Here is a 27,990-nt window from a genome sequence, read left to right as displayed (position 1 = left end):
GCTCTCCTAGCTAGTTGTGACCCAGCGCTCTGTCCACCTCTTTCCCATAGCACAGGTGCAACAGTGAGCAGCGACCCTGCGCCGCAGCACCAGCATCCCCCCTCCACACGCGCCCCCGCCCACGCCGCCTCCACGTCAGCAGACGCCGACACGGGCGGCGCGCCGGGCCGCTGCAGGTGACCATCTCGTAAAGCTCCTCCTCTCGGTCCTCAAAAAAAAAAAACACAGATCTTTTTTTTTTTTTTTTTAAATGTTCTTTTGAGTAAACAATCTCAAGGTAAGAGACAATTTTAACAATTTCACTACGACGCCGTTTGTAACCCACCTGACGTTGACGACCTTAAACGTGTGTGGAATGGAAAGTCTGTAAGCTCCGACAAGCTGTCCCGGAAACGTCCAATGACGAAACAGTTTTGACATGATATAGTCGCTAGTTAGACACTTTCCTCGTTTGTCTTGAATCAAGGTTTTAGGAATTTTGTGTTGATTAAGGCGAACCTCCAAAGTGGTGTTCTCGTTTTAAAACAATTTCTCCCACAGAAAAAAAAATCATGTAAATTTAACATTTGCTGATGTCAGGGGTCTTTTCCCCCCCAAACATTGTCCCACTTTGGGGGTTCCACTGAAAACGGACCTACAGTAAGTGGAAGTGGTGCACGTGAGAATGTTTTTCAGGATGTAGAAAGTGATGACGTGATTTTTATTTGGATGAGAAGGTGAAGGAAGAAAACAAAACAAAAAAACATCCCGTTATTAGTAACTTTTAATACTGTCGTGTGTTCATGATGTCCCTTGGGATGGCTGTGGTTAAAAAAGAAAAAAAAAAAACATCCAGGTGAGAAAGTTGCATGTTTAAACAGCAGCACAAAAAAAAAATAGAAGAAACAAACAACTCTTACTTTATGCAATAATGTTGTCCTTTGAAGTGTTTGTACTCAAGAGAAAAGTGCCTGTTGTACTGTAACAAGTCTTTTGTGTTGTTTCAAAGGCATCTGGACAGTTAACAGTAATTTCCATCGAGAACCACTACTGTGTGGCGGGAAAACAAAAAACAACAACCCAAAAACCTGCATTTGTATATTTTTCTACTTTGTTTTTATTTTTGACCCTTGAGGGACACTGTAGGTGACGATGTGTCCGAGGCAGGCAAGTGTCACCAAGGTCTTTCATCAAAGTTTAACAACTGGCATGATAAACGGGCTCCTCTAACTTTTCCCCGCCAGTGACGTAACAACACGAGAGATGAGAGAGCGCTCTTGATATTAGTATAGAAAAGAACGAACCCTGGAATAGTTTGCATAGCTAAGCGAGCGTTGGGTGTTTTTATGTGGAGGCGTGTCCATATCTTTTATTTAGTTTGTCATTGTTAATATTGATTTTGAAATTTTGGAAACGAGCAGATAGGAAAAGAAAGTCGTCCCACTAGTACGCGCGTTGCTTGCTGTGTTAGCAAAGTGGTCGTTTCGGTTAAATATGTCAAGAACTACTGATGGAATAAAAATAAAAAATAAAAAAAATCGGAACTTCACATTGGGTTGTACCAGCAAACTGAATATGTTGTGCGGTCTACAATAACCTCTCAGAACAACCAAGTTAAGGGGGGAAAAAAAAAAAATCTAAATTGTTTTAACCGAAAAATACAAAATGATTTTTTTTGGAACATTTTTAAAAGCAAACCCCCAAAATACATTTTAATAGTTTAAATCAGTTAAAACTGTCTATAAAAATCTATACATTTGAATTACCATGTCGAACTCAAGGCCTGGGGGTCACATCTGGCCCCCCACATCATGTTATGTGATCAAATTACATACTACTTTGAATATTTAAAAAAAAAAAAAATGTAATACTCAAATATTTTGAGGTATTTTTTATTTTTTTTTGAAATTGTGCAAACTAAACATGAAATATTCCCCTCTGTGAAATGAATGTTTCACGTTTTGAATTGAACTGCCAAAATATAAAAGGTTTTCCACAAGCTGCTGTATAAACTTACATTTGGATTTTACGACGGCGTATTAGGGCCACGTACAAATATATGTATTTTTTTAGGGAGCGGGGGGGGGCAATATGACAAGAAAAAAGTGGCAAATTTGCCACTTTTTAATATGATGAGAAAAAAGTGGCAAATTTGCCACTTTAATTTATATAATATATAAATATAATTATATATAATATATATTATATTATATATAATATATATATTTATATATATATTATATTTTTATATAATATTTGCCACTTTTTTCTCGTCATATTGGCCCTCTAAAAAAAATGAATAAATATTTGTACGTGGCCCTAATACGCCGTCGTCGGATTTACATCTCTCATTTAGACAGCGTATTAATCAACTGTACCTTGCGCAACCATGCGGCCATCATTAGCTTCATGCTAATTATACATTAGCTTAGTCAAGTTGTACTAAATCATGGATTGCCGACAGAATTCCGTTCCTACGCTACTGATTTTACTCAAATTTCTACATAAGCTGTAAAGAAGTATATAGCCAATCGGTAACCTACAGTGATAATCACTCCAGTGTAAGCTGTGGTCAGTAATCTAGTAGCTTAGTTAACTGGTTGCAGTGCACTAATTTCAGTATTTGGACCTCAAGCAGTTTGAATGGTGCAATCGAAATTGAAGTTCACGTTTCCGACATGTAACCTGCGCTGTAATAGCTTCGCTCTTTTCGTCCTTTTGCGCATTTTTTTCCGATCCCTAACTGACAACGATCAATTTTGTTTTTTGAAAGTGCTCTTAAGTTTCGTCCACGTCGACTTTTAGTTGAAATCCCTTCGGTCTCTGCTTTCTCCCAATCACGTATCTTGTCAGCTTTGATGAACTACCTCACGCTGAATTTCTGCCACTTCTTGCGTCGTCGTCGTCGTCACTCGCCTGCATGACAAGACATGTGAATAACAAATTCCAATATTATTTATTTATTTGACTGAGGGGGAGGGGGGGGGGGGGTCACTTTCCACAGATTTTGTACATAATGTAAAGTTCACCTACCAGTGAGAGGAGAGTCCTATGTATTTTTTTTTCTTTGTTGTTGTTTTCAAACTTCAATGTGCAATACCTTCAGCGCCGCCTGAAGGTAATCAAAAGTGTTGGTACTGTCAATCCACTTTTTTTTCTTTTTTTTTGGTATGAATAAGAACCATTTTAAGTCTTCAGCCTTACCTGCCTAACAGATTTTAGGTTGTGGTAAGACCAATAATGTTAATAAGAATAATAATCATATCACATGTATGGTGCTGGTTTGGACATGTTTGCGAGTGACTCCAGCCAAGAAAGCAAAAGTAGTTCCAAGAATTCCCAAGTAGAAAAAACAAAAATAATTCCCAAGTAGAAAAAAAAATGCACTGGGATCTCATGATGCCTCCTCTTCAACTCAATACAATGGAAGAACAAAATGTGTACTACGAATAAAAGAATACACTTTGGTTATTGGTTACGTCGTCTTCTTTCCACACTGATCATAAGGTTAAATATAATTTCACACAAATTCAACATGTTGGATTAACTCGATATCTGCTTTATTCTCCATACGTGTCCATTCGTTACAATCTCGTGTATCCAAATAAATAAAAAGCACCATTGATGACTCATAAAGACATTTAGGCTTAAATGTGACATACCTGTACATACACATACAGAAGAGGAAAATAAAGTTTTCTATTGGCTGCTGCGATCGTTGGTAGTAGTCTTCCGGGACATTCCTGTGCAATAAAAATCGGCTTACAAAATGCGGTACATTTAAAATAAAGAACAGTCACATGGTTCTTACTAAAGCACATTTTCCATTGTTGGGCCCTTTTGTTGGGTCATTATTAATCAGCATGCAGTGCTCGAATAACAAATATGCGCAAGCGTCATTTTCTTCCCAACAAAGTTTTAGTCCAAGACACAGAAAATGGAGGAAGCGCTGACCAGTGCATTTCCTCTCAGGCTGGCTTCATCAAACACGATTGCATTCACTACGAGGACACATTCTTTCCATTCGAAAAGCACAAAATCACTTTCACAATAATTGGCACCTTCTACGTTATCGGTCGTCAGCACTTTTCACGAGTAAACGTAACGATGTGTTCTAAACGGAGGTTACACCTGCGGACGACCAGGGCAAGCGCTGCCAACCTTTTGTCGTTTCAATATTTAAAAGGGCTTCCCTGAAGGCACAACCAGGAAATACCATTTGTGTCTTTAAGGGCAGTGTTGAGCTTTGTGCGCCAAAGTCAACATGGCCCCCAGGTCAGACACGTTTTGCTTTGAACTGGCCTTCATTTTAAAACCACAACACACTGAAGGGATGACCTGTAAGTCATGTGACTAGAGAGGCACTGGAAAGGCCTGAGGGCAAATACAGGCAAGACGAGCTTACTGTCGATAAACACGATACAAATGCGTGTATGCTTCAAGATGTGAGCGGAGAACTTCTCATTTTACTGGCAACTGAAGTACAATCGCCATTTCCTACCTTCAGTGTTATTAAATTGCCCCCCGAGTAGCTGTAAAGTGTTTTGGAGGTCACAGTTTATGGAATTATTTACAGTTTAATATATTAATATGAACAGTTCTAAACATTTTGTGGGGGTGGTGGGTGTCAATACCTCAACAAAGCTGATCCCTTGAATTGTGTGGATTTAATGTACCGGTATGTTAATATTTAGCAAACATACACCAGCAGAGAAAGATATTGCATTCATTCATTCATTCATTTGACTTGCTACAGTTTGGTCAGTGCTCACCAGTAAGAAGTGACTGCATTCATGTCCCACGTGAAGCATGCCAAACAGTGCACTGCACTCACCCCACCTCAGTCTGGCCCCGTTTCCTCCCGTGTCGTCTTCAACGCACACAATCATGGCCGAAAGTCCTGCGGCATTCTCCATGCCGTGAGCCCTTTTCGAAAGCCAACCATGGCGCCGGGTCAGATATCGCTGGTCCTCGTACTCATGGTAAGATCTCCCAGGGTGGAAAAGAAGTCCTCCATCTCCTTCTCGAGGAGTTTGTTGCGGTTCTCGGCGTCCTCCCGAGCTCGTTCCGAGTTGCGGAGTTTGATCTCCAGCATGCGCTGCCGCTTCTTCTCCTGCTCCATCTCCTGCTCCAAACGCTCCATGTGAGCGCACAGGGCGGCACTGGAGTCCTCCAACCTGTACGTGGCCAGAAAATTACAACATGACGTCTCTACAAAGGATATACAAAGTCTAAACCAGGGTTGGGCGCACTCGGTCTTTGAGGGCCGGAGTCCTGCAGGTTTTGGATGTTTCCCTTCTCCAGCGCAGCATAAGTCTGGTACCGATCCTGTTGATTGGAATCAGCTTGTGTTGGAAGAGGGAATCCTCCAAAACCATCAGGACTCGGGGCCCCCGAGGACCCAGTTTGCCCACCCTTTGTCTACACACTCCTGTGTATACTCACTTTTGGATCCTGACCTCATAAGCGACCTTCTGTTTCCTGAGCTCGTCCTTGAGGCCTTCTACCAGACCGCTCAGTGTGACGTTTGTTCCGTCGCCATCGTCACACGGAACTCCGGCTACCGTGCTCGCGTTGCCGTTCTCGCTGCAGGCGGCGCTGCTGCTGCACAGCTCCATCGCCTCGCAGCTGTCCTGCTCGGAGCTCGGATCCGTGACCGGCCCCCCGTCCGGTCCTCTCTCGGGCTCCCCTCCATCGCCCACCGCTCCGCAGTTGTGGCGGGTCGAGGGATCGCCGTTGCCGGAGTCTGGCACTGAGATCTCACAGGATGAGGTGGACCAAGGAGTGCTTCCCACACTCTGCACGCTGCCCATGCTGGACGAGGACGTGACGTTGTCATAGGTGGAGAGTCTTTGTGAGGAGCCGGTGGAGTCACGGTCCCGGGTCGACCTTTCGCCCGAGGAAGTGCGTCTGTGCCCCCTCAAAGAGGACAAACCGTTCATCAGCCAGTTACTGCTTCCTCCTCCTCCCCCACCAGAAGACACGGGACTCGGTTCCACCACCGACCCGCTCTGCTTAGCCTGCGGCTGAGAACGAGGCGTCGAGGAGCTTTTAAAAGAGTACTTCCACGAGGGAATGCTCTTGGCTTGTTTACTCGGGCTCACCACCGTCTCCCCCTTGGATGACGAAGACCCCAGTTTTGGTCCGGGGTTAGGACTCTGCGCAGGGGTGACGGCGGCACACAGTTTGGCTTCGAGTGACGACACGCTACTGTTCAGTTCTTGTTCTGGGTTGGAGGTCTGTAGGTCCTCTTCAGAGATCCAGGCACCAAGGCTACGATTGAGGAGTTGATGCTCCGCTTGGGGTGCAGTGAGGACCTCCTGGTCCCTTCCTGAGTACAAACGCTTGTGTTCCCTGATCAGGACCGTCATTAGGTGCTGCACTAAAGAGGTACCTACGGGAAATGGATCGCAAGAGTTGTTTGTAGCCTCTTACAGGTCCTTCTTAGTCACATTTTGTGGAACTGCTTTGTGATCTTATTTCAGATTCAATGACAAATGTCGTCCCTTTTACAAATGAAGCGAAATGAAATGAAGCACGTGTTTGTACCTTCCATGATCGTGACTGGGTCTTCCATCTTGGGTCGAAGGATATTGGGCCCAAACACCGTGGCGAGGTTTTGGACGCTCATCTTGTTTTCGTTACAGTGAGATTGGACTTCATCAAGGAATCTAGAAAGGAAATTGATATTTATTAGTTGGTCACGGGGTTTTGTCAGAATGGATTGGGAACAACAAAAGACAGGCGGCCCGCCAGGCTTATAAAGCACGTGGGGGGGGGGCAAGAGGCTATTTCATGGATGCGCTTGTCATGATCCAAACTAAACCGAAACGTACTTGCATATGTACTTGAGGAGATTGTAGTTAGGCAGAGGTAGTGTGTTAACTTGCTTCCCGAGCTCCTGAACCCCCTGTTGAAACGCAAACGGCAGCAATTGTAAGGACAGAAACGACAGAAGCAGCGAAATCGGCGCCTACAATACCTCCTCCTCATCTTTGGCCAAAAGCTGTGCGCATGTTAGAAAGTCTTCATATTTGCAGAAGGGGATGACGGGTTCAGGCAGCTCTCGCAGGTACAACTTCAGCAAGGATGCCACCGTGTGAACGTCCGTGTTGCTGCGGGGGATTCACAAAAAACGCACGGCGACGGCTTTTTGGTTCCCTTTAACATTTCTGCGGTTATTTCTCCGTGCCTACCTGTCGAAAAGCGGCTTGTCGCCGCAGTCGAAGGCCTCCTGCATATCTTTGACCAGGTTGGCTTGGCCTGGCATTCGGAAGAGACCCTCCTCGTCCAAGCCCCTCTCCCTGATGAAGTCCACACATTGCTCCACCAGAAGCGGGGCCAGTCGGGGGCCAAACTTCTTCTCGTACTGCACCGTGTCCTCCAATCGCTGGCCGAATATCCCTGGGGAAACAAAAAGTCATCGTGCTTTGCCTTCATTCCAAGTAACTATGTCTATGAACTATGAAGTGTGCTACTTAGTACATTCACTCAAAAGATTTGTTTAATTACTAGTGCTGTCAAACGATTAAAAAAAATTTTAGGATTAATCACACTTTTTAATTTTGATTAATCAGCTAAATTACTGGCGTATTCGTGTAATATAAAATAAATACAAAATACCGTAATATTTTGACATTAATTACAGCACTTTTTTTTTTTTTTTTTTTTTGTAGCTAGCAAACGACTGGTTTCAATGATTCGCAGTAATGTAGTGTCCTACTGTTTTTTGTGCCATATTTTCCACCTTTTAACGAAAATCAAGCTCTCTGCATTCATTTATTATGGGATGTTTGCCCTCCGGGAGGCGCCGTGGGAGCTAAGCAGTGACGTCAGCTGGAAGGGTCTCTAGTTGAAACGAGTAACTATCAATAGACTTCATATTTCCGTTGTTGACACACGAATGAGTCTTACAAGTCTTGACAGCTTCAATCTTTTACCTCCTCCAAACGGTGCCCAGATGACGCGCCGTATGGCCTTGACCCAGTCATCCATGTCCGTCTGCGAGTTGGCCATGAGCAGGAAGGATTCATGGCTGATTGGTGTGCGGTCCTTCTCCCCCGTTCCACCTGCAAACACATACGACCGTCAAACTGCAATTCCCCATTCTATAGTACATTCAAAGTCCAAACTGAGACTGTTAATAAGTCGCTTAAATTCAAAACAATTGTGTAGCAAACGTGCTGTGAATGTTTATCACCACAAGATGGCGGCAAAGCTCAATGTTTAATTCAGGAGACCTTCTAACCACCACCAGACAGATTTGGTGTCTCACATGTTTTTTTTTGATAAGATAAGTAGTAAAGTAAAAACAGTACAAATAAAACCTGGCGGTCAAATCAAGGTTACAACAATAAGCGTGGGATGTTGTGACCAGATAAAGTCCTTGTGTTGCAGTGATTCAGCAGTCCAAATATAAAGAATGGCGCCATTAAAGCCAAATGCTTTGCAAACTCACTTGCTCACTTGAAATGGCAAACTAATATGGAGTTTACACCAAAACAAACAGCCCGTGGATGTATCAGCACAACTGAGATAACTTGAAATGAGTGCCTCTAAATGTAAAGAGCAGACTCAGACATGAAGGAGCCGAGACACATCTTTTGATTCCACTTGCTGGCATCATGTCCTGATAACACGACCGCACAAAATCAATACGCCCAAAGCAAGCAGACAAACAAAAACAAAACAAACGAGAGCATCTCAGCCTGAAGTGAAAGATCCATGTAGCAGCTAAATAAGATAACACTGACTGCAGGCTTTTTAAGACAATTTGAGTTCGCTCGTGCTTCCATACTATGTGACAAAGCTGCAAGTTAGTTTACATGTAGTCAACAGCTAGCCTGCCTCAACGCCTCACTTGGCTCTTTACTACTCTAGTTAAAAAAGTTCCAGCATCTGTTTCCTGTTACCTTGGAGATGTTGCTTCTTCACTGTGTCTGGCTTACAGCAGACCGGCCCCATGTCTGCGCCAACGCTTCAACACCGGAGCTGGTTACTGGGGGCTCCGGGGGGCTCTCTTTGCCCTAAACCCTGCAGCATGGAGCGCCTTGGAGCAGGTAGCACCGATGGCCGAAGTTGCCAGTCAGGCATGCTCGGTGACAAATGCAAAAAGAATCCATCAGGCTCCGACTCCTACAACCACGTAGTCCCACTTTTCATTGGCCGGTTTCCTCCCGCCGCTCCCATTGAGCAATGTGGGCAGCAGGTCCTTTCCCTCGGCCCCCCTGAGGAGAAGTAAATCCCAGAGGAGGAGTGTGACGAGGCTCTCTCTCCCTCTCTCCCTTTGGGTTTCTGTCACTTGTGTGTGCTGGAAGATGGGTTGTCCTCCAATCTTTGCCAAATACACTAGTTTATGCAAATTACTTCTCAGTAATTTGCTGTGTTTTGTGCCATGTTCATTATCCCACTAACCCATATTTGAAGTACAACGTTACTTGCGGATAGGCGAGCGCGTGTGAAATGCCTTGCGAAAGTATTAGCCCCCTTGAATTTGTTGACCTTTTGCCACATTTTAGGCTTTAAATATATAAAATGCGTGAAGAATCGACACCACGTAGAACGTGAAATGATTCACCCCCTTTTCTCTCAGCGCAGCCAACCGACTCCAGAAATTACCTGATTATTTCTGACTGATTCAATGTTGACCTAATTGTCATTTCAGAACTTGTCATCACTCATTTAGGTCAACATTCAGAAATCATTAGCGAAATCATTTGGCTGCACTTAGTGAAAAGGGGGTGAATAATTTCACACAGTTATTCGTAAAGAAACCTAGTATACATTTTGGCCCACTTCATGATTGAAAAGAAAAAAGAAAGAAAATCTATTTCCTAATAGCAAAAGACAAAAACAAAAAGTTCAAGTGTTTAGTTCCCAAGAAAACCTTTTCCTCCACACATAGTAACCAAGCACAAGATAACAAGTGTGTTCACCAAATGATACTTTTTATGTAATAAAGTCACACGCCATCATCTGGCCTCTGCTGAGCAGCACATAATGCTGAGTGTCCTAAAGAAAACTTCAAAGTCAAGTTTACTGTCAAGCTACATAGCTTTGTGACTACACAACAGGAGGCGATATAAACTAGGTGAAAAGAACAGATAACTAAAGGAGAAATTACCTTCCCACTTCTCTTGGGAGAACTTGATGAGAATGTTTTTATTAATCACCATGACAATACAGATATCAATGCTACAAAGGTCAAAGAATACCCACAAAGTCAGAAAACGGACTGAAGTTGTGCTACTAAAACTGTCAGAATCTACTTCACCCTATCACGACAGAACTTTCTGCCCTGAGTCAGCTGTTATTCAATAAAAAAAAATAAAAAAAAGATGCCAGTAATTCCCCAGTTTCCCGAATGCCTGCAGGCTTTGTTACAAACAACCACAGTTCCAAATGAGGCGCATGACAAGGAATCGGCTTTGTTTGGCTCCACAGCTCGTTGCAGGCACAGCACACAAAAAGAAAAAGAAAAAAAAAAATGCTGTTTTGCTAAAAATGCTGCCAGGGTTATTCCCCAGACATTTTCTATAATTTGAAACCTTTATTAAATGATTTGTTGTATATGTTACCACGACAGTAACCTCGGAAAGGTGCAAACGAGGCATATGGATTGACGAAGCGCGTACCTGTCTGACATTCTAACCAATCTCTCCTGTTGCCGTGCACCATTTGGTCTAAGATTTACAAGCAACAATTCAATATTTGACAAATGGTGACCTAGAGATGCATCTGTTTTAAATGAGACTGTTTCAAAAACTATTTAATTGTCCAAAGTTTGAAAGACGGAAACGATTACCCAGGCATTTTTGGAAATTGGTCACAGATGGCGTGCTTCTCAATTAAACAATGTTTCATAAGCGTCTTTGTCACAATTGGCGAGATCAAAAACCTTTTGACCTTGGCCTTAGTGTTATATGACACAATTATTAATCCTCATCTTCAAAAAAATACTCTGGTAACTAATGTAGAAATCTGAACTCACATCTACAGTATAGTAAACGCTCCAGGTGAGAGTGCAGATTTGCGCACTTGCATCAGTCTCTGCCTAATTACTTTCCAGTGGCCACGGCGAGAGGATCGTTGGAGTTCACACCCATCTGCAATGTTGACCGGCCATAAACAAAACACACAAGACACTCACAAGTTGCCCGTCCACTCTAAATACAAGAAGGGGTCCCCAAGCAAACAACTGCAAGAATGTATCCCAGCGCTTGCATTCAACAACACGTGGTCTGAATGTAAGTCAAGTCGTTACTTCATATCTTTTTGCATCGATTTGGACTAGTAAAACCCCAAATTGTGTAACCAAAATAAGATACTTTTAACACTTACCCACTTCACCTGCCCAAAACGTGAGATTTTAAATGAAATGTAATTGTAATTAACTGCAAGCAAACGAACACAAATGTCCACAGGGTGGACATTTTTGGCTATCAAGCACATTAATGACGTCACCATGACAGAGTGGAAATGTTAAGCTTGAAAACATCCAACTAATGTAATGTCACTGAAAACTAGACTAAGTGCAATTTCTGAAGAAATTGCGTGGGAATGCTGAAAGCCGAACGCTAAGCTGAATGCTAATAGCAGAATGCTAATGAAGGAAATAAAAAGAAATTCCGTGAAAATTACAAAGTATTTAACTATTAATTACTAGTAATAGTAGTAGTAGTAGAAACAGTGTTACTAGTAATTATTTAGTAACTTGTAGTTAAACGAATGCAAACCCATTTCACTTAATTAGCTCACTTTAGTATCTGCAACTTGCGTGAAGTCGAGAGCTGCATCAATCTACTGCTTTGCTATCCTAGCAGAAAACAGGAAGTGAGATAATTGAGCTCTAGAAGTTAAACATGTAAATTTTTACCCTTTTAATTTTACTTGCAACTAATTATTATAAACAATATAGTCCGACAAATTATACAAAGAGAATAGGAAAATAAAAACGATGCACCATATTAAACGTTCAGTTACAGTTAGTGAAACAACAGCTCCTCCTACTGGTGAAACATAATTACAGTCATTCAAATAACATTTAATCAAATGGATGTGAAACGTGAACAATGACCATTTCTGAAATTAGAGTTAATAATAACAACAACAACTAAGATGAAAGAATCTCAATACGATATGTGGAAAGCGTTCCCACAATTAAGAGTAGATGATCAAATAAATGGTGGACTTTAAAACATCTAATTACAAAGTTTCTATAACTGAAAATGTTGTCAAACAGTGCCCCCTGTTGTTTACATCAAGAACTCCTACCTGGTACAATCTCAAAAAGGTGTCTTCCTGGTTCGTCCGGGTTGGCTGCGAGTTCGTTCACCTGGCAACCCTGCAGAGGTATACAGCCCTGAAATACACAAATAACACAGCTTCAACAAAAATAACGTTTTGTTATGTCTCCTTTTCACCCACGAGAGTTAGTTTGTAATTATATTGCTGTTTCTTTTACATTTATTTCCATTTTATTGAGCAAGAAATCGGCAATTAGAGAAATTATTCAGCTTTCACGCCCCCCCCCCCCCCCCCTCCTTCTACTACATCCCTGTAGAGGTTTCCTCCGGCCACTAGGGGTCACTGGGGTACTGAGTTTGTTGTGTTGCCTCGCGGCAGCAGTTCTCCATTTTGGTGTGCTGCCGACAGGACACGTTGTTACAGTGCTGCCGACTTCATGTTGAGCTGCTGACGTTGTTCATGTGAGTCTAATTAATGTTTAATGTGTGATTATCAGTTAGGTGGTGATTCTTAATGTTGTCCACCTGTTTTATGTAAGTATAGCCATTATATGTTTGTGCCTCTGCAGGGCTCCTTCATCGCTGTCAATAAATGATATTTGACATTGAGGAGTGTGTTTCTTCATGAAGGAGCCATGGTCATCGTTGAATGCTGCGTCCCTAGCTGCGCTTTCAGCACTGCCGATGTGTCTGAGGCCCTCGCCATTGCTCTGTTGGCGAACCATGGCTTTGTGCATCAGAACCCACCTGCCCAGGCGACAGCTCAGGCGCCTACTTTCCAAGGCCCGAAACTTGCCCGACCCACAGTAGACATTGGTGTATCCATAGAGGAATGGAACGTGTTCACTCGTCGCTGGGAAGTCTTCCGCGCTGGCTCGGGCATAGGAGATGCACAGGCCCCTTTCCAACTGTTTCAGTGTGCCGGGCCCAACTTAGGTGACAGCCTATTGAAAGCCGATCCCGATGCTGCTTCCAGGCCTTTGCCAGATCTCATCGCTGCCATGCGCTCACTTGCTGTCATCCCGGTGGCTACTTGTGTGCTACGTACCGAGCTGCTTCAGTTGCACCAGGAACGTGATGAAACGTTCCGAGCCTTTGCTGCCAGAGTGAGGGGGAAAGCGGAGACATGCGCCTACGCTACAGTGTGTGAGTGTGGGAGGGATGTGGACTTTACTGACCACATCATCCGCGATGTTTTGATCAATGGCATCTATGACTCGGACATACGCCGTGCCACTCTGGGCATATCTGATGTCCTGCGTAAGCCGGTGAATGATGTGATTGCACTAGTCGAAAGCAGAGAAATGGCTCGTGATGCTTCCCCGTCTCCCACCCTCTCAGCAATGTCGTCATTTCGCAGCCAGAAGAGAGATCCACGTATGGATGCTGCCCCGCCCCCAGCAGACAGGACCAGGCAGGCGACGTGCCCTGACTGTAAAAGCCTATTTCGGGTTTTCACTGAAGGGCCTCGGGGGTGGAACACCAAGCCCCACCAGGTCTGCGTTGAGTGCTATCGGGCCCGACGACACAAAAAGCGGCAGCTGCCGCAGATGACTGAGAGTCATCAGGCCGCCATGGAATCTGAACCAATCTCTATGGTTTCATCGATTCAGTCCAGAGCCGGACCCGCGCGATGTCGTAGGGCCCGACGCCGTGCTTCAACTACACACAGTGATGTCCACAAACCCGCACCTATCAGACTCGAGCACCACATCTTTACTAAAGGTGAATGGAGGCGCGCCAAGCTACGGGACCACCCCCGCGTGTCCGTCGCCATCTCGATCGACAGGCCAGTTGGACAGGGAAGCGGCGACGGGAGCCGGGGCCCGGTCAAACCAGTAAACGTATCCGCCATCGCTGACACTGGCGCGCAATCGGACCTTTGGTCTCTAGAGGAATTTCTCGCCTGTGGATTCTCTCGCGATGACTTGTACCCTGTCTGTCTCGGATTGTCTGCTGCCAATCGCTCCCCCATTAACATTGTAGGAGCATTCTTCGCCGAGCTCTCAACTGTCCCCGGTCGTGGTGATGTAGCGGTGACCTCCAGCCGCTGCATGATGTATGTGAGCAACTCCGTCCATGCCATGTACCTCTCTTATGATACGCTGCTCAACCTCGGACTCTTACCTGTTGGCTTCCCGTCTGGCGACAACCTGGTAGGAACCAGTGGCGTTCAGGGCCCTGTCGGCCCTGATGCGACGGTCACGCTGCCGCCTTTCAATGCTATACGGTCCATTAATGGTGGCTGTAAAGGTCCATACGGTCCCCGTGACACGCACTGCTTCTGTCCCCAGCGTACAGCCCCTCCACCACGTCCTACGGAGCTGCCATTCCCTTGTACACCGGAAAATAATGGTCGGATGAAGGCCTGGCTCCTCAACAGATACGCCTCATCTACTTTCAACACCTGCCCTCACCGGCCTTTGCCATGTATGGATGGCCCACCCATCGAAATTCATGTGGATCCGGCGGCTACGCCTAAGGCTTGCCACACCGCCGCCACCATACCTCTGCACTGGCAGCAACAGGTCTACGATGACCTCCTGCGGGACGAAGCCCTTGGCGTCATTGAACGCGTTCCTTACGGCGATCCTGTAACTTGGTGCCATCGTATGGTCGTCACTCGGAAGCATGACGGCTCCCCCCGCAGGACGGTGGACCTCTCCCCTCTCAACAAGTTCTGCCAGCGCGAAACCTTCGCTACTGAATCCCCATTCCGCCTTGCGCGTCGCATCCCGAAAGGCACTTGGAAGTCCGTGACTGATGCCTGGAATGGCTACCATAGTGTGCCCCTTCGTGAGTCGGATCGTCACCTGACGACCTTTATCACGCCCTTTGGCCGCTGGCGTTACACTAGGGCGCCTCAAGGCTTTCTGTCATCGGGGGATGGATACAACCGTCGTTTTGATGCTGTCCTCTCTGACTTCGAGCGCAAGGAGCGCTGTGTGGACGACACTGTCCACTACGACACTGACCTTGAACAGCACTGGTGGAGGACCATTGACTTTCTCGCACGTGTCGGTCGGTCAGGGATTGTGTTGAATGCTGACAAGTTCCAATTTGCGGAGAAATGTGTTGATTTTGCTGGGTTCAGAGTCTCTGACGCCTCCATCGAACCACTCCCCAAGTACTTGGATGCAATTAGGGACTTTCCCTCCCCAGTGTCTACGACTGACATCAGAAGTTGGTTTGGCCTTGTCAATCAGGTGGCCAACTATGCGCAGTTGCGTGACACGATGGCGCCATTCAAGCAGTTCCTCAGCCCCCGCTGCAAGTTCTCCTGGTCTTCTGAATTGGAGGAAGCGTTCCAGGCGTCCAAGCTATCCATTATTGGAGCCATCCGCGAGGGCGTGGAGATCTACGACATGCGGAAACGTACCTGCCTCCGCCCAGACTGGTCCAGGTGTGGTATTGGTTACTTCCTGCTCCAACAGCATTGCGATTGTGCCTCTGGTGTACCTGATTGTTGCTCGGGGGGTTGGAAGATCACCCTGGCTGGCTCTCGTTTCCTGTCTTCGGCGGAGCAGCGCTATGCTGCCATCGAAGGTGAGGCCCTTGCTGTGGCCTGGGGCCTTGAGCAAACGAAGTATTTCACACAGGGTTGTGACAACCTTGTTGTGGTTACCGACCATAAGCCCCTGGTTAAGATCTTTGGCGATCGCACGCTGGATGAAATTACTAACTCTCGCCTATTCAGACTTAAACAACGCACCCTCCCATGGCGCTTTGACATTGTGCACCTACCTGGCAAGAGTAACCACGCCGCTGATGCTGCCTCGAGGCATCCGTCTCTCTCTGGACCGGTGGATGAGCCACCGGTGAAGTTGTGTAGTGTGCCTGATGTGGTGGAGTCAGCACTAATGGCCTCCATCCGTGTGGATGCGCAGGATCTCGGTGCCATATCGTGGTCCCTCCTCGCACAGGAAACTGCGGCCGATGCGTGCTTCGCCCGGGTCCTGCACCTCATCGAGAATGAGGGTAGGATTGATGCGAGCGACCCCGCCCTGGCGGGCCTGTCCCCGGTCTGTGAATCGATCTACGCGCAGGATGGTGTCCTGCTGTATCACGACCGCGTCGTTGTCCCTCCATCCCTTCGTGGTAGGGTCCTTCAGTATCTCCACGCTGCTCACCAGGGCGTTTCTGCGATGGAGCAGCGTGCTCGTGCTATAGTCTACTGGCCTGGGATGGCCAAGGAGATACATGCCACCAGGTACGGCTGTGCTGACTGCAACCGCAACGCCCCTTCGCAGGCAGCCACACCGCCTCTGCCGTCGTCGCCGCCGTCCACCCCGTTCGAGGCTGTGTTCGCCGACTTCTTTGACTATGGCGGGCGCCACTACTTGGTCGTTGGGGATCGGCTCTCGGGCTGGGTGGAGGTTCTGAGCTCTACGGCGGGCACGGATCTGGGTGGCTCGGCTGGTCTGGTTCGGCACCTCCGTTCTTTCTTCGCTACCTTTGGGGTGCCTGAGGAGCTTTCGAGCGATGGTGGTCCTGAGTTCATGTCGAGCCACACTGAGAACTTCTTCCGCTTGTGGTGCATCAGGCATCGTGTGTCCTCGGTCGGTTTCCCGCAGTCGAATGGGAGAGCTGAGGTCGCTGTGAAGACTGCTAAGCGCCTCCTTGTTTCTAATACCGGCCCTACTGGCACCCTCGACAATGACCGCTTTCTGCGTGCCATGTTGCAGTTGCGTAACACCCCTGATCCTGACTGCAACCTCTCCCCGGCTCAGATTATCTTTGGTCGCCCCCTTAGGGACTCACTCTCTTTCATCAACAGGCTGGAGAAGTTCTCTAGCCCGCACATCCGTCCTCTATGGCGCCAGGCTTGGGCGGCCAAGGAGGACGCTCTCCGTACCCGCTTGTCCCGTACTACTGAATCGCTGAGGGCTCATTCGAGGCCTCTCCGCCCGCTGGCGCTCGGCGAGACAGTGTTCATCCAGAATCAGATGGGTCCGAGCCCTCATAAGTGGGACAGGTCTGGTGTGGTGGTGGAGTCGCTGGGCCACGATCAGTACCGTGTCAAGGTCGACGGGTCAGGGCGCCTGACTTTGCGCAACCGTCGCTTCCTCCGCGCCTTCACGCCGGCTGCCCCCTGCATTGGGCAGCCTCCGTCGGGTTCGTTGCCACTGCCCCTTGCCCAGGTGCTGGTTCCCCCGTCGGTGCTTACGGGCCCTGTGGTGTCCCGGGTGAATCCTCGCCTGCCGAACGATGTGCCCCGCGACTCGGCCTCGGATGTGGTCGTGCCTGCGCCGAGTGATGGACCTCCCGTGGGGCTCGTGGCCCGCGGGGATCCTGTCGCTGTTGATGCGGCTCCGGCTGCCACGACCCCGCCTTCGCGGTCGCCACCTTTGTTGCCCCCTACCCCTCATCCATGTCGCGTGAGGAGGCCGCCCAGGCGATATGAGCCTGAGAGTGGCCGTTGGATTCGTGGCTGAGTCCGTCTACCTATATATCGATAGGCTTCCGGACTGGGGGGGATGTAGAGGTTTCCTCCGGCCACTAGGGGTCACTGGGGTACTGAGTTTGTTGTGTTGCCTCGCGGCAGCAGTTCTCCATTTTGGTGTGCTGCCGACAGGACACGTTGTTACAGTGCTGCCGACTTCATGTTGAGCTGCTGACGTTGTTCATGTGAGTCTAATTAATGTTTAATGTGTGATTATCAGTTAGGTGGTGATTCTTAATGTTGTCCACCTGTTTTATGTAAGTATAGCCATTATATGTTTGTGCCTCTGCAGGGCTCCTTCATCGCTGTCAATAAATGATATTTGACATTGAGGAGTGTGTTTCTTCAATCCCGTGTTACCATCTGCTTATAATTAAACAGGGACCCACACGAGATGATGAGAATGCATTATCAAGATCAATACCCCATTTAGCCGCGACGACGAAGACCAAGTGAGCTGTGAAGACGCGCCAGCGTTCTGTAGCTCGGCCCTGTTAATCTGCTGACTGGCATCCTCCATCAAACGGACAGCTCGGTCTGCCAAATCGCCCCAGCCTGTGGGCCGGGCCCTCGCCAACATCAGTAGCCATGGCAACAAATGGAAGAGGCGGCTGGTTGCGGCGCAGGGGAAGCGTTGGGACCATGGGATTGTTGGGTCGGGGAGTGGTGGGGGGCAATCCCGAGGGTGCGACGTGCTCACAACAACACAGGCAGCAGGGGATGAGCGATTTACAAAGGGCAACGCGTAACAAGAGGAGTTAGTATCAAGCTGGTGTGAAAAGTATCATTTTGTGCTTCTTACAGAATCAAGTGAAGTATCGACTTGAATCTGTTTTAAAATTAAATAATACACGCTTTGGCTTTCGAATAAAATCCAACCAGAATTTGGTTACCATGACACAGGAGGCACAGCTCCAACTAGCCAGCTAGCCTAGCTAGCCATCTTAATCCGGTTTGCCTATAAATGCCCGTCATTATTCTGGACGCGAAGATCAATTCTCACTTTCCCGCCAGAGGCACGTTTTCACACTGTGCCAACGTAGATTTCACACACGCTAAAATGAGTGGTTCGTTCCAATTTTATTATGTTTGTGGCAACTTTGGGCTTGTCCAATCCTGGATCGGCACAGCTCACCAGAAAACAGGGGTGGCCAACTTTTTCTTCCAAGGTTCACATACAAAAAAAAAAAAAAAAAAAAAAAAAAAAATGTATAGGCCACTTTGCGAAAACCAATCAAGCAATTATGTATTTTATTTATTTTGGCATTTTTTTCCCCTATTTAGTTACTTTTAACCTTCTGTTAAAGGTTGTTAGGTGAATAATTTTGGGTTTTTCATGGTCCGCAGCCCTGAGCAGAACATCACAATCTGCAATAAGTAGAGATGTAATGATAATGGCAATATCGTGATATCACGATATTAAAACTGCCATGATATACCGTAGTCATGTTACGATATTAAAAGCAGTGCATCTGGTTTAAAAAAAAAAAAAAAAAAAAGTCAGGTTGATTTCCATTTGTGCAGTTCTAGCACCCTCTGGTGGCTAGTTTTTTTTGTTTTTGTTTTTTTTTTTAGTGCAGTTTAATTTTCACAAGGTAAGTTTTGGCCCTTCCATGTTTAAAATCCACGTTAATGGTCAGATGAAGGGGCCACGTAATATGTTTTTGAACAACGTGTGCTTATATTAGCAAGTAAGTAAGCATATCAATAATAAGTGATAGCGATTGTAGGTTGTTTACATGCATTGCTGTAATGTACAAAAGCACAATATTGTGTTTTTACAATATCGTGTCCTTTTTTGTATTGCCAACCTCCCCACAATATCGTGATAATTACTGTATTATGACCTTCATATCGTGATATCGTATCGTGATGTTTGGATATCGTTACATCCCTAATTGCTGCACCTTAAAATATTAAATAAATTTAAAATATTAATACAATTTGACTTGATAGATAGTAGTTGTGTACATATATATTTTTTTCTCCCATTTATTGATTTTCACAGTGTGCTTTCTCCATGCGATCTATTGTCAGCCTTTTCTGTCATCTTTGTAAAGGGGGTGGGGTTATATTGTAGCAATAAGCCTACTTCTTCCCCTCCTCCCTCAGAGCACCACTCCCAGTTTCAAATATCCCATCGATTAGAAGATTAGAGAGCGAACTAAGGCGGGATGACACGTTCTCACACATCCTGTCTTCAGCTGGGGGGAGGGAGGGGGGGTTGTGCATCTGCGTGCCCATTCCAGTCTTGTGTGCCAAACCTGAATGCGTCACAGTTTGCCAATCGATAACGGCTTGGATGAGTATTGGCAAGCTTTGATTATGGCCTGTGCAGCCTCTCAGTCATTCGGTCCCCACAGAATAGAGATCGCGACGAGTCGAATACGTCATCCGGTGTTGGTGTGTTTTGTGTGTGCGTGGGTGAAGAGGGAAAAGACCGTGGTGGCAGATGGCCCACATTAAATAAACAGCAGTCATCCAGAGTGAAGACTTTGGGGAAAAAAAATCAATACAAGTGTCAAGGTTTCAATCCGGAAGACAGTGATGATTATTATGTTTTAAATCGTGCGTGTGTGTGCGCGCGTGTGATGAAGATGGGCCTGCTGTCTGCTTCTGTTGTTGGATTACATCACCCCCCTTGTTAGAGCATTGTAAGCTAACCCAGCTAACCTGCTGCCCCCAGCCCAGTGACACAACCACCCAATCCATTACGTGTAAGTGCTTATTAAAGAGGGAAAGGGTGAGTCAGCACGCAGCCACAAAAAGGTGTCTTCCATTGAGAAAGGAATCGAATCAATTGAGTATTTTTCCTTGCAAATATTTTTAGCCCGATGCTCTAATGGAGGAAGAAAGCAAGTGTTGTGCCGTGTGCGCTACAAGCACTTACACTGGAACTCCCAGTCTAGGAGTGTCTTGAGACACCAGAGTGTTAAAACCTCATTCATAATTTGGTGACGGTTGGTAATGAAAAAAAGGTGACACTGAAAACTAGACAAAGTGCAATTTCTGAAGAAATTGCGTGGGAATGCTGAAAGCCGAACACTAAAAGAATATAGCCTGACTGAATTCAAAGATTTGCTTCTAAATGTGTTTTGAAAATAATTTCTGGAAATGTGTAAAGACTGAGAAGATTTTTGGGGCCTGGAATCAATTAGCTCTTCCCTCACTATATGAAAAATAAAAATTAACGTTTGATGTGACAGCCAGCGTAAGGACAGGGACTTTGCACCGAAATGGCCACTTTTAAGCGCCTCGCTCAAATTTGTCAGGGTTAACAAAACTCTTCACTGCGGTACGTTTTCACTTTACAGGGACTTTTAGATATAATATTACATGATAAAAATTGTAAAGCAAAATGTCAAAATTTCTACACAAAAGATGTGACATCAAAACCTTGCCAACATTAATTAATATTTGATGATCAAATGAAAATGGAAAAAAATCAGTAGTTAGCTGAGCTTCCACCATCCTGTTAGCCAATCAGATTTCTTGATGGCAACGACATGCCTGTACGTTGTCCATTCCCCAAACCCAACAACTTTATCATAAATAAGTCGGAGTAATCGCTTCAACATGCGCCGAGCTTTATAATTACCTGTGGTTTGGTTTCTTCTTCGTCTTTGTAGAAGTCGAGCTGCTCCGAGCGCAGCACGAACCAGCGCAGCTGCCAGTTTTTCATGATGCTGCGCTGCTTCTTCAGCCAGCCGGCCTTCAGCGCCCCCTCCTGGAGGCCGGGTGAGGCCGGCTGGCAGGAGCCTCGCGTCACCTCGCCCATCACCATGCTCTTGGACCTGGCTGTTTACAAATGTAGAGAGTAATAGTAAAAAGTCATATTCAGTAGACATCTAAAATATCTACTTCAATACAGTAACACATTCGTACTTCATGACTTCTCAACACTGACTACAGACTAGTCAATAATTGAGTTGACAACTCTATTATCCGTCTTGGCCTCGTGCCGTTTTTTTTTTTTCCTTCTTCTTTTCCATTTTCATCCTACGGTGTTATCTTTCATTGCGTATGCTGCACATCACCTAGGAACACACAACCTTCTGCCCCCGGGCAAGAACACCTCAAGATGAGATACCGAGGCAGCAGGCGCAAATAAGAGTAGAACACAAATAATGCGGAGACAGTGATGGGGTGCACACACACACACATACAGTTCTGTAGCCTGGGGTGACAGGGATTGTACCACCCCCTCCCACCTCCCTTCCATTTGGAAGGTCCTTGGGAGAGACTTATTGTCTCGCCACGAGCCAAAAAGAAGGCCAAACGGCCCGGGCTTGCGATAATAGGACCACATGGGACCGACTGACTCAATCATTCTCAACAAATGTGTGAAACCTGAGCTCAGTCAAGGGCCGTTTCCAACCAAAAGGGGGACTTGGCAGTTGCAGTCGCGTCCCAATGTGACAGCAGGCCGAGATAACATTATCCACATTTTCAAACACGTTCACGATAAATTGTGTTGCCAACTCGGCCATATATATGGATTTATCCCTCACACAGGTATGAATTCATGGCAGGGTATGCAAACAAGCAATGTAATGATCATGAATTATTTATACAGCTCAACTGTGTTGTAGGCATCCCTGCACACACGCGTGTGCAAAAGATATGATCAATGTTGCAGAAAGAATATGGGAAAAGAAAACCAATTCTATTTCATTGGTTCATTTCATAATGTTTTATCGGTATTACCTCTTGGTGAGAGAGAGAGAGGAAAAAAGAAAAAAAAAAAGACCAAGTCTCCAAGGTGAAAGTGTTTGTCGCTGGTTACTAGGGGTGGGCTCATAAAATCGATACGGCAATATATCGTTGCAGGCCTCATTACAATTCACGTATCGATACGCAGGCGTCAGAATCGATATTGCGCGTTAAAGGGGCAGTCTGCCGGTTTCACTCAGGAAAATTGACTTTTAAATACAGGATTTAAACAAACAAACTACTTCTCAATTTATAGATATGGGCTTTTCATAACGTGTGGCGGTGATTTTGTCCTAACACGAGCATTACTGTGGTGGTATTTTTGGTAAAGTGAGACATACTTTCACCGCATTATGCTGTCCGTCTGCTTTCGCCATCAGCTTGCTGCACGCATGCTGGGTTAGCATTTTGCAAGGTGCTTCAATGGTGTTTTGACAGTACATGAAACAAACTGTAAACTGTAATATTTCCTTAAAAGGGGAAGGCGACCCAAACTAGTCATCATGAAATGTACTAATTGAAGTGTGGCGATAAAGCAATATTACACAAGCAGTTACATCGAAGCAAACGTTCTAGAAGAATGCTTGCCCACCTTGTGCTTATTGTTCGACTACACCTGACGACGACTTGTTGATCTAAAAACCAATTACTTTTGCTTCTCTTTCAAAAGTACCTTCCCATTTCCAAACACTTTTCCCCCAGGCTCGTTCCCAAATTGATTTCCTCTGTAATCCCTTTAAATCGCATTGCTAGCATGCGTCATCAGAAGCACAAGTTGAAAGTCTGGCGATGAGACTCGCTGCCACATTTCTCTCATCTCATTGTTCCTACACAACTGCATTCATAATATTGTAATCGATTTCACATTGACGCTTATGCTTCCATTAGTCTTCTTTAGACGCGGTCTAGTTCTCGTCTTCCCTGTGGCTGCTTTTAACTAAATCACAAATTGCTCTGTTATTACTGAAAGGATGCAGACACATTAATGCTCATAAGGAACAAAAAAGTGATTGTTGCAAATTAGATACAATATGAAGTCTACGCCAGTACGGTATTTTTATAGTGTTCATATAAAAAGCATTCCCCTATTTAACACATCAGCTGTGTGTGAGTGGAACACGAGTCTGTGATTCACACTTGAGTCACAGATTTATTTATTTTATTTTTTTTTCCCCCTGGGGTCTAAAAGTGCCAAAGCTCCAATTTGAACCTCGTGCTGAGGGTGATTCAGACCTTCCTTGGCGAGGTGGAGCTGCACTGTGGCCACTTGTATGATGTTCAAATGTTTAAAAAAAAAAAAAAAAAAAAAAAAGCGTGGAAGCTTTTAGGGTCTGCGCGCGTGCTTTATGCATAACCACTGCAATTAATTGGAACAGAAAGCGGGATTATTATTTGCCATGAATCACATTTTGGGAGGGGCAACGTCAAGAGGCGTAGTATAATTTCTTCCAGGAGGAGTCCATTTCTGTACCTTCAATAAAACCCACAAGACACGAATGTACCCTTATGTAACATTTACCTTTTCCAGGTCAAAAAGGGACAGTAATGTTCTCAAGCTGTCAATGTCAAGGGTCTTAAAACACGTGCTTGCAACAAGCTATTATGCCCCAACTATACTGTACTTGCGTGAATATATGTCTATTGTATTTTATGCATAGTTTCCTCATGGGTCCTTTCAGCCATAAGTAAGCCTCAACAGCAAGCCAACGCTCAGTTGGTGGCACACGTCCAAAAAGGGATCTGATTGGCTCATAATGGAAGAGACATATAAACGTTTCCGTTAGCTTGGCCGGCAGATGAAAATCAGGTGATTGGACGGATGGATGGATGGATGGATCGTACAGTCATAAATTCTATTCGCCCCCATTGGATTAAATGGAAACCCTCTTCTATCACTCATTTTATTTTATTTTTTTGTAATTTGACTTTTCATATCAACAGTTTTTGCGAAAATCTTTTTACTTCAGCGGGCATTGTGCTGTTCCTTCTGGTGTATGTGCCTTGGCTACCTGGGGTAGTATAATACAGACATAAATATACACATGAAGAAGAGTCTCATGATTGGCTTAGTAAGATGTAATATTAGTTAGTAGGGATGTAACGATAACTGCAATATCGTGATATTATTAAAACTGCCACAATATATCGTCGTCGTCATGTCACAATATTAAAAGCAGCACATCTGTTAAAAAAAAAAAATAACAAGCTGGGTTGATTTTCACTTCTGCAGTTCTAGCACCCTCTGGTGGCTAGTTCTTTTTAGTGCAGTTTAATTTTCACAAGGCATGTTTTGGCCCTTCTGTGATTAAAATCCACGATAATGGTCAGATGAAGGGAAAGATAATATACTTGTGAACAGAGTCAATATGTGGCGGAACTCAATTTACTGTATTGATTAATTTTCTTCTGTAATTTAAATAATTTATTTAGGTATTAATTTTATTAATAAAAAAATTGCATCAATTTATTGAATAATTGGACTGAAACTGAAAAAAAATGCTCCACAGTCTGACTTCCTTTAACCGGGCTCATTAATACGGGTTGAAACAACACTGGGTTTTTACTGTGTCTGACGCGTATACCATCAAGCTATACATGCACTTCATTTCACACAAACAAGGCTTGCTGGAGGAATTTAATTCCATTAATCTAGTCGTTGGGTGGTGATTTATGGCGGACGGCGTTACAGGTGCATCAGCGCGGAACTTGCGCTTAGCCTACCGCCGTTGATAAATCACCCGGCCGGTTTTGTGTGCGCGTTTAAAATCCACACACTGACAAGCAACGGGGGTGTGGCGGATCATCATTCGGAACCTGCGCTGGAGCGGAAATGATACAGCAGTTTGTGCGTTTCACGTTATTTCCACGCGTATACGTGCGAACGCCACAGAGGGATTACGTCGGGTGGCTTATTCATGCAGAATATCAGAGAGTCGCCGAGTCGTAAAACCATGGCAACGCGCATCAAATAGATGCTGTAGGAGAGGGAAGCAGCTTATGTGAAGGCAATTAAAACAGGGACAGGATCTCTGAAAAACTCAAAGATAAAACGGAGCCAGCATCTATTTGCATTTATTTTAGCAGATACTTTAGCTGCAAAAGCTATAATTCTTGTACCAGATGGTTTTCAGAGAAAAATCATCCATATATTGAACTCTCAAAACCTGCTTTGTGTCCGAGTATGTACTTTATCAGGGGAGTTATTCAAACATATTGATTGAATATGAATAGGCAGTTGAAATGCATATTAACATATTCAATCATCTATCTATCTATGCCAGTGACGTATAGTGATGAGCAGAACAATTAACTCTTTGACTTATCCAAAAAAATAACCCCAACAGTGCCAGCCGATTCCGAGCATTTTCACTCATCTTTCAAAGCAAACAGAATATTGCGCGGTATGACTACATCAACATGGTGGATACCATATGAAAGATTGGGTTCCATTTTTACATGAGAAAAAAAAAAAAAAAAAAAGTACGTTTCTACCTTATTCCGTTCTTTAGTAATCAGCATTTGATACACCGTCAGCCCATTGAAGAGATACAATGCCGCCAACTGCTGTCCATAGTTAGCGGGCGTTTTTGATTTCACAACCCCAATGACAAGGTCGCGCTGCACAAGACGTTGCACTGCCCATTGAGAGAAAAAAAAATGTAATAAATGTGAATTAACGTTAATGGCGACATTCATTAGGATTTTAGAGTACGTCATTAAACGTGTTTGGCGGTCAACGAGTTAAATACTCTTCCATTAGACATCATGAAGGTGCAATAAAACTCTTACTGGCTGAGTTGCGCTGGATTAAAAGTAGGGATCGACCGATTATCGGCTGGACTGATTGTCGGCGCCGATAGTCAGCATTTTGACGAATATGTATGTCACTTCCTAAACCACACATACCCAATGCCTATTGTCTGATAATATATGCAAATGCAACACTGAATCCTCTTTAAGTGCAATTTCACGCAGCTCCAGGAGAGGATTTCCGCATCCCACCGGCATTATCGGGAGCTATTCATTACATCTTAAATCACATCCAGATGAAGAATTGGTGAGGAAGGATGGAAGGACACGTGGACCCGGACACACATGCACACACGAACGCATCCTTTTACGAGTGCACGCGCAGCCGACAGCGGTGGCGGAACTAAGGGATGCGATTGGTTACTAGCAGATTTCACACTGGCACACCGGTTGTTGAGTATTTAAACTGTGAAACGCTACATGATAGTAGAGAGGAAGTGTGGCATCGAAAGTGCTTGCAATTATTTCTGACGTGTCAATAACAAATAAGGATGTTTTGAAAGTGTCTTACCTCTCCTGGTCTGTCTGATCTTGGGACTCAGCATGGTGGTCATGGCTCGTCGGCGCGCTCTCCTCTCGGCATGTTCGTGTACATCCAAGCACCCCGCCCCTGCCCGTCTCTCCCGCAGCCTCCTCTTCCTCTCCCTCTCCTCTCTCTGACCTTCTGCAGTGCGGCCGCCAGCTGAAGGGGGGAGGAGGGGGTTGGGAACACAAGGGAGGGGAACGGGACCAGAAAAGAGGGAGGGACCGGCTCCATGCACACACGCCCAGTGGCCTCAACCCCTCCCTGCTGAATTATTCATAGCGGTGCCTACGCCTCGGGTGGATGAAGCTTTCTGATAAGAAGGAAATATACCTGATCAAATGTAATCCTGATTTTAGCTTCTATTTTCATAAGTGGCAAATTTGAATGATTTCAAAGTAGAAGGGAATTGAGTGGAGGGGGAGACGGGTCATGTGGCAGGTGTCACCACCCCCCTCCACCTAATTAAGACTTTCTGAGCCTCGTAATCACCCCCCACCCCTCCCCAATTCGTCTTCCTCCTCTATCATTTTCTCTGGCTATTCTAAGAAGTCAATTTGGTCTCGCTAGAATTCTCTTCTCTTGTAAATCCGTTTCACCACGTTCCTAAAATACGCCACCATCCCGGCCGCTTCTGGCTTTCCTCGAGTGACATTGCCCTCCTGACTCAAAGTCAAATGTGCGGAATTCCCAGATGCTACAGTAATTACTTGCTCCAGGGCATTCCAATGGCGCAACTCTGGAAGCACATTTTCCTCCACTGTTTTTTCAAACGGGTCTTGACAACATCCTGTCCCCCCTCGAGCGCAAGTCTAAATTTGATACAATAGAGGCAAAGCAAATTGACATTTTGCTATGCATTCTGCAAAACGTTTCGGTTGCAATTATTTGCGAAACAACAAAAGTCATGTTGTTTAGCTATGTAAATGTCTGATACGTTAGTTTTCACGGTTGTATTTGACATTAGTGTCACCTGGGGGCTAGTCAGAATGACAACTCAATTGAAAAACAAAAGTGGGAGTAAAAATTAACAATTGAGATGAGTTTGCACAAGTGTGTGCACCCCCTCCTATAGCTGGGATGTGGCTGTGTTCAGAAAGTTAAAGTCGAAGTCAACCTTTAACATTTCTTGACAATAATGTTATATGTGACCTCACTAGTCTAAACATGACATTCTGATTAATATTACATTTGTGGAATATGAATTATGAAGCAAAATCCAGCCATTTTTATCCATCTCAGGGGCGGCCATTTTGCCACTTGCTGTCGACTGAAGA

General features: G+C 45.3%; 3 protein-coding genes across 14 annotated transcripts in view; 2 read left to right on the top strand and 1 right to left on the bottom strand.

Moving 5' to 3' along the window:
- The window catches only part of mapk8b (mitogen-activated protein kinase 8b), a 116,370-nt gene extending 112,924 nt beyond the window's left edge, over positions 1–3,446 (top strand). For 7 of the 9 annotated variants that reach the window (XM_077503815.1, XM_077503819.1, XM_077503812.1 and 4 more), the window contains one exon: positions 56–3,446. In XM_077503815.1, the coding sequence (XP_077359941.1) occupies positions 56–180 (125 nt within the window). In that variant the 3' untranslated portion in view covers positions 181–3,446. Of the gene's footprint in view, positions 1–50 lie in introns of all 9 variants that reach the window. The other 2 variants (XR_013279611.1, XM_077503816.1) reach the window with 2 other exon arrangements.
- A 71-nt stretch (positions 3,447–3,517) lies between these two features.
- arhgap22b (Rho GTPase activating protein 22b) lies at positions 3,518–27,990 on the bottom strand. 3 transcript variants are annotated; one of them, XM_077503806.1, is made up of 10 exons: positions 26,702–27,987; positions 21,266–21,465; positions 12,253–12,340; positions 7,920–8,048; positions 7,176–7,383; positions 6,962–7,094; positions 6,816–6,889; positions 6,529–6,650; positions 5,425–6,373; positions 3,518–5,156 (listed from the first exon to the last, which is right to left on the bottom strand). In XM_077503806.1, the coding sequence occupies exons 1-10, from the start codon at positions 26,742–26,744 to the stop codon at positions 4,934–4,936; spliced, it is 2,169 nt and encodes a 722-aa protein (XP_077359932.1). In that variant the 5' UTR covers positions 26,745–27,987; the 3' UTR covers positions 3,518–4,933. The 3 variants fall into 3 exon arrangements, 2 of the variants coding, with proteins under 2 accessions (XP_077359932.1, XP_077359933.1); XM_077503807.1 differs by lacking the exons at positions 12,253–12,340; positions 21,266–21,465; positions 26,702–27,987 and adding an exon at positions 8,892–9,265; XR_013279610.1 differs by lacking the exons at positions 3,518–5,156; positions 5,425–6,373; positions 6,529–6,650 and having other exon boundaries at positions 6,962–7,128; positions 26,702–27,990.
- Positions 12,549–17,999, top strand: LOC144005545 (uncharacterized). Of its 2 annotated transcripts, none has more exons than XM_077503799.1 (2): positions 12,549–12,686; positions 12,794–17,999. In XM_077503799.1, the coding sequence occupies exon 2, from the start codon at positions 12,860–12,862 to the stop codon at positions 17,657–17,659; it is 4,800 nt and encodes a 1,599-aa protein (XP_077359925.1). In that variant the 5' UTR covers positions 12,549–12,686; positions 12,794–12,859; the 3' UTR covers positions 17,660–17,999. The 2 variants fall into 2 exon arrangements, with proteins under 2 accessions (XP_077359925.1, XP_077359926.1); XM_077503800.1 differs by having other exon boundaries at positions 12,769–17,999.

This window comes from Festucalex cinctus, chromosome 17, assembly GCF_051991245.1.
Source record: "Festucalex cinctus isolate MCC-2025b chromosome 17, RoL_Fcin_1.0, whole genome shotgun sequence".
NCBI lineage: Eukaryota > Metazoa > Chordata > Actinopteri > Syngnathiformes > Syngnathidae > Festucalex > Festucalex cinctus.
This window is presented reverse-complemented; position numbering and strand designations above follow the sequence as displayed.

Excerpts from the sequence above, each read along its gene's own strand:
- arhgap22b (XM_077503806.1), bottom strand. The coding sequence starts at position 26,744 with ATGACCACCATGCTGAGTCCCAAGATCAGACAGACCAGGAGAG. Across the intron at positions 7,095-7,175 it reads GACAAGCCGCTTTTCGACAG|CAACACGGACGTTCACACGG; the intron begins GTAGGCACGGAG and ends AATCCCCCGCAG. Across the intron at positions 6,651-6,815 it reads CTCCTCAAGTACATATGCAA|ATTCCTTGATGAAGTCCAAT; the intron begins GTACGTTTCGGT and ends TTTCCTTTCTAG.
- LOC144005545 (XM_077503799.1), top strand. The coding sequence starts at position 12,860 with ATGGTCATCGTTGAATGCTGCGTCCCTAGCTGCGCTTTCAGCACTGCC.